Source organism: Suricata suricatta, chromosome 15 (genome assembly GCF_006229205.1).
Source record: "Suricata suricatta isolate VVHF042 chromosome 15, meerkat_22Aug2017_6uvM2_HiC, whole genome shotgun sequence".
NCBI lineage: Eukaryota > Metazoa > Chordata > Mammalia > Carnivora > Herpestidae > Suricata > Suricata suricatta.
Genome location: NC_043714.1, coordinates 62,159,310 through 62,179,969, shown reverse-complemented (window position 1 = coordinate 62,179,969; position 20,660 = coordinate 62,159,310). Strand labels below are relative to the sequence as shown.

The following is a 20,660-nucleotide window of genomic DNA, read 5'->3' as shown; positions in this document are numbered from 1 at the left end:
TGATTTTAAAAACTCCTCCCGCATCATTTTATAATGACAAGTTTCAGAAAAATAGAAAACCTTGAAAGACTTGTACAGAGAGTGTCAGTATGCCCACCGCCTCGATCTACAGCAACACCCCGCTGCTCCGGCAGACCCGAGTCTCTGCCTCGCCGTCCCGGAGGCCCGCCCGACGGGCTTGCAGCCGGCAGTGCACGCCCCGAAAACCCTTCTCCACGCCGGTCGTTGGCCGGAGTTCAGTCTTAATTTACGTTTTTTAAGGTAAAATGACTTACAGCGAAATATACAGACTTTTAAGTGTGTCATAATAGTAAGTATGCCAGATGGCACATTGAAGAGTATTATGTATTTAAAGTGTATTAAAAAACACACACTCGTTTTTCGTGTATGAAAGGGACATAGTTTCCTTGAATAATGTAAGTAAAGGGCTAGGGGGAGGGGAGGGAAAAGGAGGGAGAAGACTTCCATGATGCTGAGGCTGTGGCGAGGTGTCATTTCCTGAGCTTCTGTCGCTTCTAAGAGTGGCCGCAGCCGGTGAGCTCCGGGGCGCGGTGCAAACTTGGGGCGCCCGGAGGGGCTGGGCACGAGCTGGATCGGGGGGATCTACGGTGCAGCGGGAAAGGTGTGCATGTGTGCTTGCCTGTAAGCGTGTGTTTTCAAATCATTATGCATTTGTGCTTCCACTCCCAAGTGTTTGAGGCTGGGAATGTCGCTATGAACGCTGCGCTCAGCACCGGGCTGGGAACACAGTAGGTGCCCAATAAGTGGCGATCACAAATGTGCGAACGCTTTGTAAGCACTATAACAAAAATAAGATGGTACTGCAGCAGGAAGAATCCCACTCTTCCGTGTTCCCACTACTCAACGTAGTGGGGACAAGCAAGCCGCAGTGTTTGTTAATTGACAAACAGTGGAGCAGGCGGAGGAAGACGGAGCGCGGGTGGTGGATTGTCAGGGCCTTGAGTTTGGCTACAGCGTGGGCACTGGAGGCCGGCAAACCCATTGCAGACAGGAATAAAGCCGCAGCTTTCTGCGCATGCGCGCCGGGTCCTTGCACTAGCCTCATTATCCTACGGCCGGAAGCAGCATGTAGGTGCCTCGTTAGCGCAGTAGGTAGCGCGTCAGTCTCATAATCTGAAGGTCGTGAGTTCGATCCTCACACGGGGCACAATACTTTTGTTCGATCTCCGTCTCCATTCCAGCCCGAACGACGGGTTTTATTTACTTGTCTGAAGACCCACAGACCCCGGGCGTCCGCGCTTTTCCGCAAAGCGGTCTCCAGTGTGTCCTAAAGCTCGGCCTTGCTCTCCGAAGTACTGGCTCAGGGACTCTGTCCCTTCTCTGTTCCTGTCCGGGGCGGAGGACGGGAAGGAAGGCGGAGGCACCGTGACCTGGGGACAAACTAGGAGACTGGTCCGCGCCGCGTGGGTCGCGACCTCGTAAGCCAGTTGTGAAAGAGTTGCACCCTCCCCTGCGCGCGTCGGCGCGGGAGGCCAGGAGGCAGCGCCCCTGCCGCCCCACGCTGCCTGGTCCTCCTGTCCCGGCCCCGGAGCACCCGCCGTCGCGGGCCGCGCGCACAGCCTGGGGTTGGGGGACGGGTGCTCGGGGTCCAGCAGCGCTCTGCGGGAGGCGCCGGAACAGGTGGTCCCGGGAGGGGGCCGGTCCGTCTCGCCCGGCGGCTGGGAAGGCTGGACCTGCGAGCGGGCCGGGCGGCGGGGGGCACGGAGCCCCGGCGTGCAGTGTGGGCTGCGGAGCTGGGAGCGGGCAGCGCCGGGGGGGTGCGTGTGTGTGGGGGTCTTAGGCAGGTCGTGCAGGTGGCCGTTGCCGTGGCGTAGCGGGACGGGGGCCGTGCTGCAATTGCAGGCGTCACCGGTTTCTGATAACTCTCGTTCCGCACTGAGCAAAATAGCAACTTGGAGACGTGATCGCTGCAATCGCCCCTTCACCGTTCAAGGTTTTGATGGCGGCACTAACCTCTGCAAGGTCCCCCATCAGGGATGCGATAATACTTTTGGTTTACTGTCCTGAGAGGGAGCACCTTCCAGAGGCTTTCACTTAGCTCTTTTTTTTTTTTTTTTTTTTACTGTTAGAGCCCTTAGTCAGCGAGTCAAAGTGCCGCTGCCGAGATTCTGCCACTTATCAAATATGTTTATTCCGATTATGCATTCGGGTACTCAGAAAATAACCGCAAATAATTGGCTTCGTAGCCCTACTGCCTCCGCTGGGATTCAAACTTGTCCCAAGACCCTATCACCTGCCACCATTAGCCCTAACTTTGGTGGACATAGGAATTTGTGTCCATTTAGAGCCAATGTCTAGGGACCTCTGAAAGGGCTGGGTGTTTTCTCTATTCCAATCCTTCAAGTAAACAGCAACGGTCCCTTTGGAAATGATTAGGGGGATTGTTTATAACATAATATGTGGCCCTCATTGATGCAGGACCCTTCCTGCCCTCTCCCCCTTCAGTCAGATGGCTTTGGATCTGGAAATGAGTTTAGGTCTGGAAAGGGTGACAGACATGGGTCTCCACTGTGATGACTCAAGTTAGATTTTCAGCCACCAGATCGGAAGTTTTCCTGTTACATCTATTTTAGTAGGCTGGCAACTATTTCATTCTTAGGGACAACGGAATCCACTACCAACAGTCCCAACCGCTTACTACCACAGCTTCTGTGCTGCTCGGTACTCTAAATGCTTGGCTTCGGTAGCTCAATGTTGCCACTTGGCCTCTGCTACTACGGAATCCCATCACCTCTGCTGAAATCAGGGAGCATATCAACAGTGGCATCTCTCACCCTCCCTCATCACCCACAGAATGCCGCCACAGAGCTTTTCAAGTTCACGGATGCTCCCTTCACTCAGTGCCTTAACGAAGGGAGCGTCTTTGGGTCTGTGAGCCAGAAGTTCATACGTGATAAATCCACTCCTACATTCCTACCTTCCTAAGCTTTTGGATTCCGTCATTCACATCATGCCAGGCAAACTTTGGCATCTTAATTTGGTTTTTAAAAGCCCCACATTGAGTCCACATTGCTGTCAATCAGTGGAGTAAAGTGTGAGGACCACTTTTAGTTGCACGGGAATGCCAGTTATCGGTTTATTGCCTCTCAGCTCCAATTTCACCCTTCCTTACCTGCTCTGCAATAACCCCCGGACCCCAGCCCTTCTACAGCATGCAGGACGGCAAGCCGCCGGCAGAGGGTGCTGGAGGACAAGGCAGGAGGCATGCGCATTCCCTTCCTGGCTGCCAGGGGCTGTGCTTATTCTTGTCCTGCTTCTGGGTCCATCAGCAGTGGGAGTGTGTGGGGCCAGACGGGGGTACTCTGCCCCGGCCGTGTGCCCGGAGTGCACAATCTCTCAGTGACGCCACAGCCTCAGCCCAATGACCACTTTGCCACAGTCGGAGAGGACATGTTCCAGGTCTGGTGCCAGCAAGGAGCACCTGACATGCTCTTGGCACTTGCCTTCCAGCTTTGGTTGGCCTGTGGCCTGGAAAGTGGTTTCCGTGGCCCTCCCACCACGGACAGTGCAGGACAGGGCGCCCACCACCCTGACAGCACTCCCGGGAGCAAGAGGAGCCTCCTTTCCAAGTTCGTCCTTCGTTTACTCTCCCTCGGTCCTGGCTACCCTTTACATCTTTAAGTTAGTTACTCCCTTATCATAGTTTAATAACTCATCGTATCAAGGTTTTCCTGTTAAAATGATCGTGTGGTGTGTCTCCTCTAACAGGATCCAGTGACTCCAGAAGCTGTGCCAGGTGCACCCCTGCTAGGTCAAGCCGCTGGCAGTCCTTGGGGCAGCTGTTGGCGCCTTGATGGTCAAGGTGCTGTGACTGCAAGGGCCGTTGATGGGGAAAATCTGCCGTAAAATGGCCGACGGGATGAATGGGAGACACCTGTCCCTGATGAATGAGGAACACGGAAGTAACTGGCTATAAATCAGTCCCTCTGCTGATGCTCTGGGCTCGGACCTCTGGAGAGTGAGCTTCTCAGAGCCCGCTGGTGTAAGACAAACCTCCTCCCTTCCAAGATCTCCGAGTGCCGCTTGGTTCTTCTGCTGGATGATCCAGACCAGATTCCACAACATTTGGTTCCCTTACTGGGAAACCCATTTGCATTGGCCTGTTGTTGCCACCAGTTTGGGAGAACGGCGAGGTGGTGACTGAAGGAGAAATTGTTAAGGAGAAGGCGTGCCCTGAGTGTCAGCTGTCTCCGGCTCGGTGGCCTCGGCTGCCCCACTCGGTCATTCATGCAAGTGAGAACCTGGAACTGACATCAGAAACCGGTAAGGCTTGGGCCCTAAGTCTGTCCTGCCCACCCTTGGTGGTGGAAGGGGGAGCTGATCACTCCCCGGAGACCTCAGTGGTCCCATCTGTAGGAATCCTGTGGGAGGGAATGTAATAACCTCTGGGTGTGTATGTGAGTGTGACTGTGTGGCTCGGTCTTGCTTGCCCGCCGGTTCAATTTGGTGGCTCCACAGGTGGCCACCCTTATGGTCCCCAAAAGCCTAAGGAGTCTGAGTTGGCGTGTCTATGATTTTGTGGTTAATGGCATAGTCTGTGGCGGCATTGGAATAGTTTCTGATAGTAAGTCACAAAGCTGAGACTGCTACGGCTAAGCGTCGCCTAAGTTCCTTAGGGACACGGCCAGAGGGGCATCTGACTGGGCCCCTCACTAGAGGGGGCACCTGTACTCCTTTGTCTGTCTTTGCGACACCACCTCACGGGAACATTATGGGGTTGGGACAGAGCAAACCCACGGTTCTTGAAACTATGATTAAGAACTTTGAGAAGGGGGTTTTCGGAGACTATGGAATTAAGATGACCCTCAGCAAAGTAAGAACTCTCTGTGAGTTGGAATGGCTCACTTTGGGGGTAGGATGGCCCTCAGAGGGAACCTTAGATGTTCCAATGATCTGCCGTGGCTGGCATGTTACCAGAGACCCAGGTTACCCTGATCAGTTCCCATATATCCTGGTTAGAGATTGCCTCAAACCTCCCCCCTTAGGTGCGATTTACCTGCAAAGGACAGGGACCGGCTAGGGTACAGAGGTCCCGACCTCCGCAAATTCCCGCCGCTGAGCCGGGGAAGAACCAGTTTTGCCGACGCCATAGGCTCCCCGGAGACCTTCAGCACCTGACCTCCCCCGCCCCCGCCCCCGATACTCCGCCACCTCCGGACTCAGCAGATCCTCTCTCCTCCCAACCAGCAGCCTGACTGCGGCCTGGGCCAGGGCCAGGTGCTGTCCAGATGCCACATGGGGGACCGGGGCGCTGGCCGGGATGCTGGAACGAGGGAAGCCTGGGAGAGTGATGAACATGGAACCCTCCAGCCTGGTGGCTCCATGACTATTAGCAGCCTTTCTCCACTACTGATCTCCTCAACTGGAAACTTAGCACATCATATTCTGGAAAAACTGCAGGCAATGATAGACCTAACGGAGACCCTCTTCCAGACCCACCTACCAACTTGGGAAGACTGCCAACAGCTGCTCCGCACTTTGTTTAACACTGAAGAGAGACGGCAAGACCTTGAACGGCCACCGGCTGGGTTGTCGGTCCTGGCACCTGGGCTAGAGCTGCCGCACCTGAAGGACATCAACAGAAGAGGGACAAGTCTACGTCTGCTGGTACCAAGTAGCTCTCCTCTGGGGGATCCCAGCGGGGGATAAGAAGCCCATGAATGTGACCAAGATGGCCTCAAGCCCCCCGCAGCAAGGGGAAGCCCCCGGGATTATTATGAGCAGCTACGCGAGGCTTACTGCGTTTACACCCCATCTGAGCCGGAGGCACAGGAAAGCCAGCAGACGGTAAACGCCTCTTTCGTGGCCCACGCTGCCCCAGATATCAGGAGCAAGCTCCAAAATCTTGAGGGTTTCGGTGGAATGAACGTCACGCAGCTGCTCGAGGTTGCTAACAAGGTCTACGTGACCAGGGAGGGCACTGCCGAGAGGGAAGCCGAGAAAAAGACAGGAAAAAGGTCAGCCTCCTCGCCTCTGCTTTAAAGGAAAAGGACTACGAAAGGATGGGGAAGCCCAGGACCTCCTTAGCAAGGGATCAATGAGCCTGCTGCATATTGGAAAAATAAATGTCCCAACCGGGGAAAGTCTCAGAAACCCAGCCGATACGTAGAAGCAGCCTGCGGAAAAGACCTCATAGGGCCAGCAGGAATAGATTCAGATTGAGGGGGACCAGGCTCACTTCTTGGCCCCCCTGAGCTCACAGTCAAAATGAAAGTAGGGGGCCAAACTATGTCTTTATTAAGTGGGCTGAAGTCAAGGGGGCCACCCAGACCGAGGAAGGAGGGTGACAACTGCTAGATGGGGCATCTTCATGCCAGCGGCCCTCAGAGGGCACCTAGTTGGCAAATACCATCACCTTCCCTATCTAGGAAAAACTGCATTCGAGGCTCTCCTCAAAAAGCAATACTACATCAGCCGGCTGCCAGCATTATGTTGAGCAATAAGCGAATGGCGTGTGACTTGTGTCAGGAATAATGCCCGCTCCATGCTGCAACCCCTGTCTGGTGTCCAAAGAGTAGGAGCCACCCCCTGTGAAGGTCTAGAAATAGACTTTACAGGTGTCCAGCCAAGTTGAGGATTTAGATCCCTCCCAGGAATAGTCTGTACGTACTCTGGGTGGTTGAAGCTTTCCCTACCAGGGCAGAGCAGAGCCGGGAGGTAGCTCAAGTCCTCCTCAAAGAGATTGTCCCCCGGTTCGGCCTGCTGGCCACAATCCACAGTGATAAGGGACCTGCATTTGTGGCGGACATTATACAAACTCCTTCAACATCCCTTGGAAGCTTCACGCTGCTTACCGGCCTCAAAGCTCAGGGAAAGTAGAGTGAGTGATTTGCACCCTCCAGGGAACCTCGGCCAAGTTCTGTCAGGAAACAGCCCTCCCCCATGGCCGGACATTTTGCCCCTGGCCCTCCTGCGTGTCCATTGCACACCAGGAACTCAGGGTTTCTCCCCCTTTGAATATATGGGAGGTCCCCTCCATGTCTAGGAGACCTCCCAGGGAACCTACACCAAATAGCGGATAAGGGAACAAGAGAGCAACTTCAAACGTTAGGGACCACGCTGAATAAGGTACAATGATACACCCTAGAGAGGGCCCCACAGAGAGGGCCCTGATCTCTTTAGGATCCCCTGGGCACCCTTTCTCACCAGGGAACTCTGTCTGGGTCAAAGATTGGAAGAATGACCGTCTCAAACCACAGCAGACTGGGCCTCATACCGTTATTCTGACCCCCCGCCCCGTACTGGCCTCAAGTTCACCAATATCACGGGTTCACCACTCCAGAGTCAAGAGGGCCAACCTCGAGGAGCCCCAAAACTCGGAAGACTGATCCATGTCCGATGAACCCACTCAAAATGACCTTTCAGAGATTCCTAGATTCTTAGGAACCTCAGCCCTGCTCCAGCCACACCCCGGAAGCTGGCTGGTCTATGCACGACAGAAGCTTGAGGAATTGCCACTGTGATAAGGTAGACTGTCTTTACTCTTTGCCATCATGTTGGCAGAGGTTACCCCAGAGCTGGGGAAACCACGAGAGGTTCCTGTTTTCACTCACCTTCCTCTTATGAATAGGATGTTCTGTTGGTATCAAATGGTACCCATTTGGAGCCAGTAAGAGCAGGGCACCTTCAGTGGAAGAATCTAAAGATGATGCCCCTAATACAGACGTGTTTAATGGGGCATCAAAGTGAGTCAGGGGCCACGCTAAATAAGATACAATGATATACCCATTCAAAGTGAGGCATGATGGGGAAAGGGGGCCGATAGGATGAATAGGAGACACCTGTCCCTGATGAGGAATGCTGAAGTAACTGGCCATAAATCGTTCCCTCTGCTGATGCTCTGGGCTCGGACCTCTGGAGAGTGAGCTCCTCGGAGCCTGTCCGTGTAAGACAAACCTCCTCCCTTCCAAGACCTCCAAGTGCCCCTTGGTTCTTCCGCCGGGTGATCCAGACCAGATTCTGCAACACTTTAGCAAATGCTCAAGTCTCGCTCAACATCAGAGTTCTTACTAGACAAGAACTATATGAAAGTAATAAATGTTACCAGGTTAATATTTTATTTACAACCGCTGAATTCATACTGGAGAGAAACACTGAAGTGTAACCAATGTGGAGATTTGAGCTGAAGCCCCAAATTGTTCCAACACTGAACAATTTACACCAGAGAGAAACCTTATGAATGTAATAAATATGAAAAGGCCTTGAGAAACCGCTCTGCTTTCACAGATTCAAGGACTTAAGGGAGCACTGGAGAGAAGATTTTTTGAAGACACCTGGAGTGGGAAGAATTTTTGCTGAGCTCAATTCCCTGAGAATTCACACTGTAACGAAATTGGGGTAAAGTTGAAGATATGACAAGCAGGAATAGATAATCAGAAATGTGTTTTATTATGTATTTTATTAAGTGTGATAGCCCTTGAAATGCCAACCAAGCACATATGAGCAGAGTCAGCCAAATATATGAACTCTGGTAGGGTGGTGATGTTATCAAGAGTATTACTGGAAGATCTGTAGAATCAGAGAAAATGGATTAAGAATGTGGTAAGAACTTCATTTGGTTGAGAGTAGGCATAACTCACTTTCACTGGATAAAAGGAAGCTTTTTAAAAATGAAATACTGTAATACTAGAAATGACGTGTGTGTAGTTTCAAAACCGGTCTGAGTAGGTGTAAGTTCTCATAGAAGGGGATCTGAAGTAGAGGTAAAAAATGGGCATTATTCAGCTGATTCTGGCTGGCGGGATAGGGAATATTTTTAAAAAATTATTTTAATGTTTATTTTTGAGAGAGAGCGTGAGCACGAGCAGGGGAGGGGCAGAAAGAGGGAGACACAGAATCTGAAGCAGGCTCTATGCTCCAAGCTGTCAGCACAGAGCCTGGTGGAGGGCTTGAACTCACAAACTGTGAGATCATGACCTGAGCCAAAGTTGGAAGCTTAATGACTAAGCCACCCAGGTGCCCCAGGATCAGGAACATTTTATTTTATTATTAAAAAAATTTGTTTTCTCTTATGGTTTATTGTCAAGTTGGTTTCCATATAACACCCAATGTTCATCCCCACAAGTGCCCTCCTCCATGCCCATCACCCCCTTCCCCTCTCCTCCTCCCCCTTCAGCCCTTAGTTTATTCTCAGTATTCAAGACTTTCTCATGGTTTACCTCCCTCCCTCTCCCCAACTCTTTTTCCCCTTTCCCCTCCTCCATGGTCCTCTGTTAAGTTTCTTCTGTTACACGTATGAGTGCAAACATATGGTATCTATCCTTCTCTGCCTGACTTATTTCACTTAGCATGACACCCTCGAGGTCCATCCATGTTTCTACAAATGGCCAGATTTCATTCTTTCTCATTGCCATGTAGTACTCCATTGTATAGATAAACCACATCTTCTTGATCCATTCGTTAGTAGACATTTAGGCTCTTTCCATGATTTGGCTATTGTTGACAGTGCTGCTATGAACATTGGGGTACATGTGCCCCTATGCATCAGCACTTCTGTATCCCTTGGGTAAATTTCTAGCAGTGCTATTGCTGGGTCATAGGGGAGTTCTGTTGATAGTTTTTTGAGGAACCTCCATACTGTTTTCCAGAGTGGCTGCACCAGTTTACATTCCCACCAACAGTGTAGGAGGGTGTCCATTTTCCTACATCCTCACCAGCATCTATAGTCTTCTGATTTGTTCATTTTAGCCACTCTGACTGGTGTGAGGTGGTATCTCAGTGTGGTTTTGATTTGTATTTCCCTGATGATGAGGGATGTTGAGCATCATTTCATGTGCCTGTTGGCCATCTGGATATCCTCTTTGGAGAAGTGTCTATTCATGTCTTCTGCCCATTTCTTCACTGGATTATTTGTTTTGCAGGTGTGGAGTTTGGTGAGTTCCTTATAGATTTTGGATATTAGCCTTTTATCCAATATGTCATTGCAACTATCTTTTCCCATTCTGTCAGTTTCCTATCAGTTTTTTGATTGTTTCCTTTGCATTGAAGAACATTTTTATCTTGATGAGGTCCCAATAGTTCATTTTTGCTCTTGATTCCCTTGTCTTTGGGGATGTGTTGAGTAGGAAATTGCTGCAGTTGAGGTCAAGGAGATTGTTTTCTGCTTTCTCCTCTAGGGTTTTGATGGTTCCCTGTCTTATCATCCATTTGGAGTTTATTTTTGTGTATGGTGTAAGAGTGGTCTAGTTTCATTCTTCTGCATGTTGCTGTAAAGTTCTCCCAGCACCACCTGTTAGAGACTGTCTTTTTTCCACTGGGGATACTCTTTCCTGCTTTGTCTAAGATTAATTGCCCATACATTTGTGGGTCCAATTCTGGGTTCTCTATTCTATTCCATTGGCCTATGTGTCTGTTTTTCTGTCAATACCATACTGTCTTGATGATGACAGCTTTGTAGTAGAGGCTAACGTCTGGGATTGTGATGCCTCCCATTTTGGTTTTCTTCTTCAATATTACTTTGGCTATTCGAGGTCTTTTGTGGTTCCATACAGACTTTAGGATAGCTTGTTCTAGCTTTGAGAAGAATGCTGGTGCAATTTTGATGGGGATTGAATTGAATGTGTAGATTGCTTTGGGTAGTAATAACATTTCAACAATGTTTATTCTGATCCATGAGCATAGAATGTTTTTTTGTTTGTTTGTTTGTTTGAGCCTTCTTCAATTTCCTTCATAAGTTTTCTATAGTTTTCATCATACAGACCTTTTACATCTTTGGCTAGGTTTATTCCTATGTATTTTATGGCTTTTTTGTGCAATTGAGAATGGGATCACTTTCTTGATTTCTCTTTCTGTTGCTTCATTATTGGTGTATAAAAATGCAACCCATTTGTGTACGTTGATTTTTGTACCCTGCGACTTTGCTGAATTTGTGGATCAGTTCTAGAAGGCTTCTGGACGAGTCTGTCAGGTTTTCCATGTAGGGTATCATGTCATCTGCGAAAAGTGAAAGTTTGACTTTACCTCTGCAAATTCTGATGCCTTTTATTTCCTTTTGTTGTCTGGTTGCTGATGCTAGGACTTCCAGCACTATGTTAAACAAAAGTGGTGAGAGTGGACACCCCTGTCGTGTCCCTGATCTCAAGGGGAAAGCTCTTAGTTTTTCCCCATTGAAGATGATATAAGCTGTGGGCTTTTCATAAATGGCTTTTATCATGTTTAAATAAGTTCCTGCTATCCCGACTTTCTCGAGGGTTTTTTATTAAGGAGGCTGCATTTTGTCAAATGCTTTTTGTGCATCTATCGACATGATCATATGGTTTTTTCTTTTGTTAATGTGCTGTATCACATTGATTTTGTGAATATTGAACCAGCCCTATAACCCAGGAATGAATCCCACTTGACCATGGTGGATAATTCTTTTTATATGCTGTTGAATTCAGTTTGCTAGTATCTTGTTGAGCATTTTTGCATCTGTATTCAAGGATATTGTCCTGTTCTCTTTTTGTTGTTGGGTCTCTGGTTTGGGAATCAAAGTGATGCTGGCTTCAAAGGAGTTCAGAAGTCTTCCTTCTATTACTATTTTTGGGAATAGTTTGAGAAGAATGGGTATTAACTCTGCTTTAAATGTCTGGTAGAATTCCCCAGGGAAGCCATAGGGCTCTTCTTCGTTGGGAGATTTTTAATGACTGACTCTACTTCATCACTGGTTATGGTTCTGTTCAGATTTTCTATCCCTTCTCGTTTGAATTTTGGTAGTGCATATGTGTTTAGGAATTTTTCCATTTCTTCTAGGTTGTCTAGTTTATTGGCATATTAATTTTTCATAGTATTCCCTGATTGCTTATATTTCTGAGGGATTGGTTGTAATAGATCCATTTTCATTCATGATTTTGTCTATTTGGGTGCTCTCTTTTCTTTTTGAGAAGCCTGGCTAGAGGTTTATCAATTTTGTTTATTTTTTTCAAAAAACCAACTCTTGGTTTCATCTGTTCAACTGTTTTTTTTTTTAATTCTATATTGTTGATTTCTGCTCTGATCTTTATTATTTCTCTTCTGCTGGGTTTGGGGTACTCTTGCTGCTCCCCTTGTAGTTCCTTTAGGTGCTCTGTTAGATTTTGAATTTTTACATTTTCTAGTTTCTTGAAATAGGCCTAGGTTGCAATATACTTTTTCCTCTTAGGACTGCCTTTGTTGCATCCCAGAGAGTTTGGATTGTTGTATTTTCGTTTTCATTTGTTTCCATATGTTTTTAAATTTCTTCTCTAATTGCTTGATTGGCCCAATCGTTCTTTAGTAGGATGATCTTTAACCTCAATTAAACCTCCATTTTTGGAGGTTTTCCAGACTATTTTCTGTGGTTGATTTCAAGTTTCATAGCATTGTGATCTGAAAGTGTGCGTGGTATGATCTCAGCTCTTTATTTATTGAGGGCTGCACTATGACCCAGTATGTGATCTATCTTGGAAAATGTACCATGTGCACTCAAGAAGAAAGTGAATTCCATAGCCTCAGAATGTAGAGTTCTAAATATATCTGTCAAATCCACCAGGTCCAGTGTGTCATTCAGGTCCATTGCTTCCTTAGTGGTTTTCTGTCTGGTTGATCTATCCATTGCTGTAAGTGGAGTATTAAAATCCCCTGCAATTAGCACGTTCTTATCAATAAGATTGTTTGTGATTGTTTTATGTATTTGGGTGCTTCCCAATTCGGTGCATAGATATTTATAATTGGTAGCTCTTCCTGATGGAGAGACCCTGTAATTATTATATAATGCCCTCCTTCATCTCTTGTTACTGCCTTTACCTTAAAGTCCAGTTTGTCCAATATAAGTATGGCTACTCTGGCTTTCTTTTGACTTCTTTTGATGCATGATAGATATTTCTCTATCCCTTCACTACCTTTCTGTCTTCTTCTTCAGGAATTCCTATAATACAGATATTGTTCCATTTGATTGTATCACTCAGTTTTCGAATTCTCCTTTTGTGCTCCTGGATCAATTTCTCTTTTTCTCAGCTTCCTCTTTTTCTAGAATTGTGTCTTCTAATTCACCTATTCTTCTCTCTGCCTTTTCAATCTGTGCAGTGGCCACCTTCATTTTATTATGCACCTCATTTATAGCATTTTTTAATTCGTCACAACTATTTTTTTTTAATGTTTATTTCTTTTTGAGAGAGACAATGCAAGCAGGGGAGGGAGACACAGAACCCAAAGCAGGCTCTAGGCTCTGAGCTGTCAGCACAGAGCCTGATGTGGGGCTCGAACTCATGAGCCATGAGATCATGACGTGAGCCAAAGTCAGACACTCAACCGACTGAGCCACCCAGGCACCCCTCGTCACAACTATTTTTAAGGTCCATAGTCTTTGTAGCAATAGCTTCTGATGTCTTCCATGCCTTTTTCAAGCCCAGTGATTAATTTTATGACAGTTGCTCTAAGTTCTTGCTCAGTTATGTTGCTTATATCTGTTTTGAGCATTTCTGCAGCAGTGACTTCTTCCTGGAATCTCTGTAGAGGAGAGTTCTTCTGTTTCGTCATTCTGGCTAGCTTTCTGTCTCTTGTCAGCTTTAAAAGCTTGTTATGCACTCCGCACCTATGAGTACTGCTGTATTAACGGAGGCTCACTGTCCAGGGCCTGTCCGTTCAGGAAGTGTTCTTTTACTGGTGTTCCTTGTTGTGCCATTGGTGGTTTTGTTTCCCTACTCATAGTGATATTTGGGACTTCCCACCATGTGTACTTTGGCTTGTTTCTTGAAGCCCTGAAAACAGACAAAAACACAGGGAACCAAAGCACACAAATGCACAGACAAATCAAACCAAAAGGGGGGACAAAAAGGGGAGGAACCAAAACAACAAGAGACAAAGGACAGTCTAAAAGCATAAAACCAGAAATTCCAGCTACACATAAAGAGCAGGGTGGGTGGAGGCGGTGTTGATGGAAGAGGGTATACACGAAGAGAGGTGACAGGGGTGGGGAGGAAGCAAAACTGAATATTGCCCAGGCAGAGAGACTAAAAGGCTTAATTCAGAGGAGGATATGCTAGGAGAGGAGAAAAAAACAAAGACGGCGTTACCCGAAGAAACTATATAGTCTGATTATTCCAGAGAGGGAGGGAGGGAAAGGAAGGTAGTGATAGAGGTGTAGCATATCCATCAAGAGAATGGATTAAATGTGACTTTAAAAAAAAAAGTTTGTCAAATTGGTTTCCATACAACACCCAGTGCTCTTCCCCACAAGGGCCCTCCTCCATCACCACCACTTTTCCCCCTCCCCTTCAACCCTCAGTTCGTTTTCAGTATTCAATAGTCTCTCAAGTTTTGCATCCCTCTCTCTCCCCAACTCTCTTTCCCTCTTCCCCTCCCCCTGGTCCTCCATGAGGTTTCTCCTGGTCTGTTAGACCTATAAGTGCAAACATATGGTATCTGTCCTTCTCTGCCTGACTTATTTCGCTTAGCATGACACCCTCGAGGTCCATCTGCTTTGCTACAAGTGGCCTAAGTGTGACTTTTAAGCAAACCAATGACCAGAGTGCCCAATCCAGTGGAGGGGAGAGGTAAGAATGAGATAAGAGAAAATATATCTGAATAGCAAGAATTGATCTAATCATGGCAATGCATCGATGTTTGTCTTGCCCTGGGCTCCTGTAAAACAAAAAAAGGCGGGCAGCTCTCCAGCGAGGAAGGGCGTGGTTTGGTGTAGGCAGGTCTCAGTGGCCTCCACTGGGTCCCTCCACCGCTCCCTGAGGCCCCGCCTTGGTGGCTTGGGGGAGAAAATATGCGGCTCCCCAGTGCCTTCTTGAACCAAGCGTTGCAACTCACCCTTGTGTCAGATCTCCCTGTGCTGCAGGTGTAGCCAGTGAGCCGAGTCGTATTTCCCAACCCCACCTGGTTTCCAGCTCTTAGGCCCGCACTTTAATGATACCGCCCCAAATGTACTCCTGCAGGCTGGGCGGCCTCCTAGCTGGGAATGGAGTAGGGGCCTGGGGAGCACTTTCTCCTGGCGCCTCCTGGGACCGGGCACCCGGCCCAAGGAAAGCGCCACAGCTAGAAAAGGCTCTCTCTGAATGCCCTGTGGTTACAGATGGGATGATAGGATTCCCCTCCATCCCGACGTTTTCCTCTTCTCCAGAGACAGCTCTGAGTGGTTTCAGCCTCTTTCTCTCCGTGGAGGGGCTCCCTCCCCTCCTAGCCTCCGGCCCGGCCGTTTTTATCTTCCCCAGTTCGCACTCACGCACCTGTGAGGCTGTCTTAGTGGACTCTTGTCTCTTTTCCTCCCAGACTCTTGCAGCTCAGTGTCTTATGGCTTCAGTCCTTGTTTGAGAGCTGCGGGGAGGTGAAAAACACGGAGCTCCCTACTTCTCCGCCATCTTGCCTCCCCTCTCGGATGGGGAATATTTTAAAATTTGAATCAAGCTTTTAAGTGAGCAATTTCTAGTTCACTCAAGTTCTCATTATACATTTCATATTCTGTGACTTCCCTATTGCCACCCACAAGCCAGCCTGGCCAGTGACGGCACGGCTAGGACTACCTGGAAATGGCTCCTGGGAAACCAGTGTCTTGCATCAGGACTTTGCCTTTGGACAAAAGGCATCTTGCCTACTGACGTATTTGGTTTACTCTAAGATTACACTTTATAACCACAGAAACAAGGATCCCGTTACGTACTGCATGCTTACGGTATGTCAAACACAATACCAGAACTTGACATTATCTTAATTTAATCCTCACATCCAGTCCCTGAGCTATATCTTTCATTTTTTAAAGATTTTAAGTAATCTACACCCAAAGTGGGGCTCGAACTCACAACCCCAAGATCAAGAGTCCTTTTAGAAATGGGCTCAGGGGGGCACATGGGTGCCTCAGTAGGTTAAGCATTTGAATTGGCTCAAGTTATGATCCCAAGGTTGTGGGATTGGGCTTCATGGCCAGCATGGAGCCTGCTTGGAATTCTTTCCCTCTGCCCCTCCCCAACTTGCACGTGCACCTGCACTCTCTCAAAATAAATTTTAAAAAACGTTCAGGAGAGGTTCTGGAAGTAATCTGCCCACGATGATGAGGTTGTGGGGAGCCCGGTTCTGGCGCTTAGGGCAGCCAGTGCGGTCTGGAGAAGGAGGCGCCGATGTTATGAGCGGGTGGGCTGGCCAGCGGAGACCCGGCCATGGGGGGACAGCGCTGTGGCGCGCACCGGTTGTTGAGATGGCCGCCTATTCTTTACTTCTCCGTTGATCTTTAAAATAAACTCTCAACTTAAGTTAGAGATTTATGCTGGTCCCTGCAGCCTGAACGATCCTAACATGATCCTTCACAAATTTTATTATGAAAAGTACAAGACATTTACAAGCCAAAAAGCATCAGAATGAAATAGTCCACATAATTTTTATACATACATTTTCTATACAAAAAGTAGATGTCTGCAGGTCTATAAAATAAATAATGTAAAAATCAGTGTCCTTGATTGCCAAATAGGTCTGTGTCTGTCTGTCTCTCTCTGTCTCTGTCTCCCCCTCTCTCTCCCTCCCTCTCCCCCCCCCTCTCTCTCAGTGAGCAGCCTCCTACGTGGCCAGGAGGTGAGGCGCTCGACGTCGGCGGCGAGCCTGGGCGGCGAGCCTCTGGCGGAGGTTTCTCACTCTCTCCATAAGATCCTGTTCCCGGGCGTCCCACTGCACTCTTCTCTGATTTAAAGAAACTTGAAAACAAAATTTTAAATTAACGATAGTTTAACGTTCTGGTGTTAGCAATGACACAGCATGGATTTTAAAGGTAAATATGTTGCAAAAACCCAGTAATGAAATGAAATTTGAAAACCAAATTTCTTTAACAAAAAGCCTAACATATTTTTCCCTATATCATTCCATTTACAAGCCAATTATTTATTTGTTGAGTTGAATGAATGTTATCAGAGAAGGAGAACTCGTCTACTTTTGGTTATTTAGCACTTGTTTTTCATTTGGGGGATACAGACAATCTTTTTAAAAGATAAGAAAAAATTTTTTTCCTAATGTTTATTTTTGAGACGGAGAAAGACAGAAGTCGAGCAGGGAAGGGGCAGAGAGAGGGAGACACAGAATCCCAAGCAGGCTCCAGGCTTTGAGCCGTCAGCACAGAGCCTGACGTGGGGCTCAAACTCACGAACTAAGAGATCGTGACCTGAGCCGGAGGCTTCACCCACTAAGCCACCCAGGCGCCCAGTCAATCTTTTACATTAGGATAAATCTTGTCCAAGAGGATGAGTGAGTTCTTGGCAACAGTAAGTTTCCTCACTATGATGCTTAATGATATTGAGGAAAAGCATTCTGAGTTGCCAAAAATAATAGAAGTGTAGACCAAGACTACTTTCCCAATGACTAAATAAATCAAGTGGTTTTAATAGTGGCCAACACGGGGAGAGTCAAGTTAAAATATTACACTGTGTCTAACCAAGTGTAACAGTCATTCCTACTGGGTTAGGACTCAGGGCTGGTAAACACTAGAATCTGAAGGTGGGGGAAAAGCACCTTCAAAATACACTTCCTTCAGGGCACCCGGGTGGTGCAGTTGGTTGAGTGCCTGACCTTGGCTCAGGTCATGATCCCATGGGTCATGGGTTTGAGTCCCACAGTAGGCTCTGTGCTGACAGTGTGGGGCCTCCTTAGGGATTCCCTCTCTCTCAAAATAAATAAACTTAAAAAAATGTATACTTCTCTAAAACTTAGTTACATATTCAAATACTTAGTTATATATTTAAATAGCTCCAATTCCAGAAAGCTATATTGTCCTCCAAAGGAAGACCACATTTATTGTTTTGTTTTGCTGCTAAATAACCTAAACTTACCATATGCCTTAAACTTGACTTCCTAATTTAGAATTGTGTAACTAAAAATTTAGGTTCAGTTATGTCAGAATAGAGAACAGTTGAAAATCTCATGTACTTTCATTGATTCATGACTTGGTTTAATTCGTATTCTAGCATAATCTATGATGCATGTAAAATATGAGTTAGCAAACATACACAGTTCTGGGATGTCATGACTTGTTATTTGGCATATGTCTTCAAAAGCTTGTTTTAGAGGGCACTGTATAAAAAGTCTTTTTTCTTAATGTTTGTGTCTCTCTCAAAAATAGTGTGAGCAGGGGAGGGACACAGAAAGGGAGACACAGAATCCGAAGCATGCTCTAGGCTCTGAGCTGTCAGCACAGAGTCCGGCACGGGGCTTGAACCCACATGAACAGTGAGATCATGGCCTGAGCTGAAGTCGGACACCCAACATACTGAGCCACCTAGGTGTTCCTAAAAATCTGTTCTTCTAAAAGTACTCAAGAGATCTTATTAAATTTTGATTCCCTATATGACAGTTTTATTGAAAAAGGCAGTGGAAATCAAAGCCCAACAGGGTTTCTTGTTCCCTCCCCCATTTAAAGTTTTAAAAAAAATTTGTCTTTATTTTGAGAGACCAAGAGTGAGCGGGGGAGGGGCAGAAAAAGAGGGAGACACAGAATTGGATGCAGGCTCCAGGCTCTGAGCTGTCAGCAGAAGAGCCTGATGTGGGGCTCGAACCCATGGACTGTGAGATCATGACCTGAGCCGAAGTTGGGCGCTTAACTGACTGAGCCACCCAGGTGCCCCCCCCCCCCATTTAAAAAGAAATCAAATACTTTATTGGGAAAACTGTCAGCTCTTTTATGAGCTAATGCTGTGATCATATTTCTGTTCCACCCTGTCCCTTCCAAAAATAAAAACTTCCAGTGAATCAAGTGGAGGGATCAAAGGTTGGCTTATCAGGGCGCCTGGGTGGCTCAGTTAAGCCTCCAACTCCTGACTTCCGCTCAGGTCATGATCTCACGGTTTGGAAGTTTGAGCCCCACATCCGGATCTGTGCTGGTGCAGAGCCTGCTTGGGATTCTCTCTCTCTGCCCTTCCCTGGCTCCTCTTCTCACTCTCTCAAAAAAAAAAAAAAAAACAAACAACAACAACAAAAAAAAACACCCCCAAAACCAAACAAAAGGTCAGCCCATCAGCACGAAGCCGCTGGTGTCCAACAGTTCCAACAGCAGTGGCCGAGGGGGTCCACCATGGTGCCCGGAGCAAACACATGCTTTTAGTGGTTATTACATGGAGCCCAGCCCATGAGAGAGTCAGAAAATTCCAAATCTGTAATAGCTCTGAAAACTAATGCTCAGATTTTCTTTCCACAAGGAGGTAAAAAATAGTCCTGAATGTCATTACTTCAGTGACTGACAGACCTCTGCCGGAGCCTGCAACTGTTTCTGGACAACGATGCAGGTGAAAAGGAATGAAATCCATCAATGTTATCTGGCAAATGTTCTTGACTTGGTTACGGTCTGGTCTCCGTTCTAACCCCTGTTAGAAATTTGAGAATTTTGCTACCTCCATTTCAAGATTGCTATTATCCATGCTTTAGGAAAATGGTATCAACAAGCTATAAATATATTTCAAGTCACTATGTTCCTTGAATTAATAGTAAATTTTAAATGACAGAAGAGGGGCACCTGGGTGGCTCAGGAGGCTGGGTGTCTAACTCTTGATCTCAGCCCAGGTCATGAGACCGAGCCCGCAGGTGGGCTCCGTGCTGACAGCAACGAGCCTGCTTGGGGTTCTCTCTCCCCTCTTCTCTCTGCCCGCCCCCCCCCGCTCACATGGTCTTTAAGTGAATAAATGAATAAATACATGACAAAAGAAATACTTACTGCTTATGAACTTACTGTGTGTTTTGGAATCCACTTCAGAAGTGTCATTTAATTGTGCGGCTCTGGGCAGACAGCTTGCGGAAGCCTGGCCACTTGGGCATCTGGGCACTGGTACAGCAGTGAGAAGATAAAAGACATGGGGAGTGAGGAGAAAGCCTTATCTTGATTGCACGGGTCCCTAGGAAATTACACCCGCCCAGGAGAAAACCTTTGTTTCCACGGAGAGGAGTGCCGTCACCATCCTGAAGGCAGGGTGAGTGCAGGTACAAGTGGGAGTTTTGGTGCCACATTTTATTTTTAATTAATTAATTTATTCTTGAGAGAGGAGAGGAGCAGAGATACAGGGAGAGAGAATCCCAAGCAGGCTCTGTACTGGCAGTGCAGCTAGCTGCCCCTAGCTAAAGGTGTTTTTAAAATATGTCACTGGGGCGCCTGAGTGGCTCAGTTGGTTAAGTGTCTGACTTTGGCTCAGGTCATGATCTCACAGTTCGTGGGTTCGAGCCTCGTGTCGGGCTCTGTGCTGACAGCTCAGAGCCTAAAGCCTGCTTCAGATTCTGTGTCTCCCTCTCTCTCTGACCCTCCCCTGTTCATGCTGTCTCTCTCTCTAAAAAAAAAAGTCACCAAGAGGCGCCTGGGTGGCTCAGTCTGTTAAGTATCTGACTCTGGGGGCGCCTGGGTGGCTTAGTCGGCTAAGCCTCCGACTTTGGCTCAGGTCAGATCTCACATTCATGGGTTCGAGCCCTGCATCAGGCTCTGTGCTGACAGCTAGCTCAGAGCGTGGAGCCTGCTTCAGGTTCTGTGTCTCCTTCTCTCTCTGCCCCTCCCCGCCCCCATGCTCTGTCTCTCTCTGTATCAAAATAAAACATTAAAAAAATTTAATAAAAAGTATCTGACTCTATTTCATGATCTCGTGGTTTGTGGGTTCGAGCCCCTGTTGGGCTCTGCTTGCACAGAGCCTGCTTGGGATTCTGTCTCTGCCCCTCCCCCCCTCTCAAAATACATTAAAAAAAAACCCCAA

General features: G+C 47.5%; 1 protein-coding gene and 1 non-coding gene across 6 annotated transcripts in view; one reads left to right on the top strand and one right to left on the bottom strand.

Moving 5' to 3' along the window:
* Window positions 1-1,095: 1,095 nt before the first annotated feature.
* Window positions 1,096-1,168, top strand: TRNAM-CAU. Its single transcript has one exon. It is a non-coding gene; the product is annotated as a tRNA-Met (tRNA).
* Window positions 1,169-16,252: 15,084 nt separating this feature from the next.
* Window positions 16,253-20,660, bottom strand: part of TBC1D31 (TBC1 domain family member 31) — a 73,408-nt gene continuing 69,000 nt past the window's right edge. For 2 of the 5 annotated variants that reach the window (XM_029923780.1, XM_029923782.1), the window contains 2 exons: window positions 19,643-19,750; window positions 16,253-16,643 (listed from right to left, as the gene is read on the bottom strand). In XM_029923780.1, the coding sequence (XP_029779640.1) occupies window positions 16,510-16,643; window positions 19,643-19,750 (242 nt within the window). In that variant the 3' untranslated portion in view covers window positions 16,253-16,509. Of the gene's footprint in view, window positions 16,644-19,642; window positions 19,751-20,660 lie in introns of those variants that run through there. The other 3 variants (XM_029923781.1, XM_029923783.1, XR_003903303.1) reach the window with 2 other exon arrangements.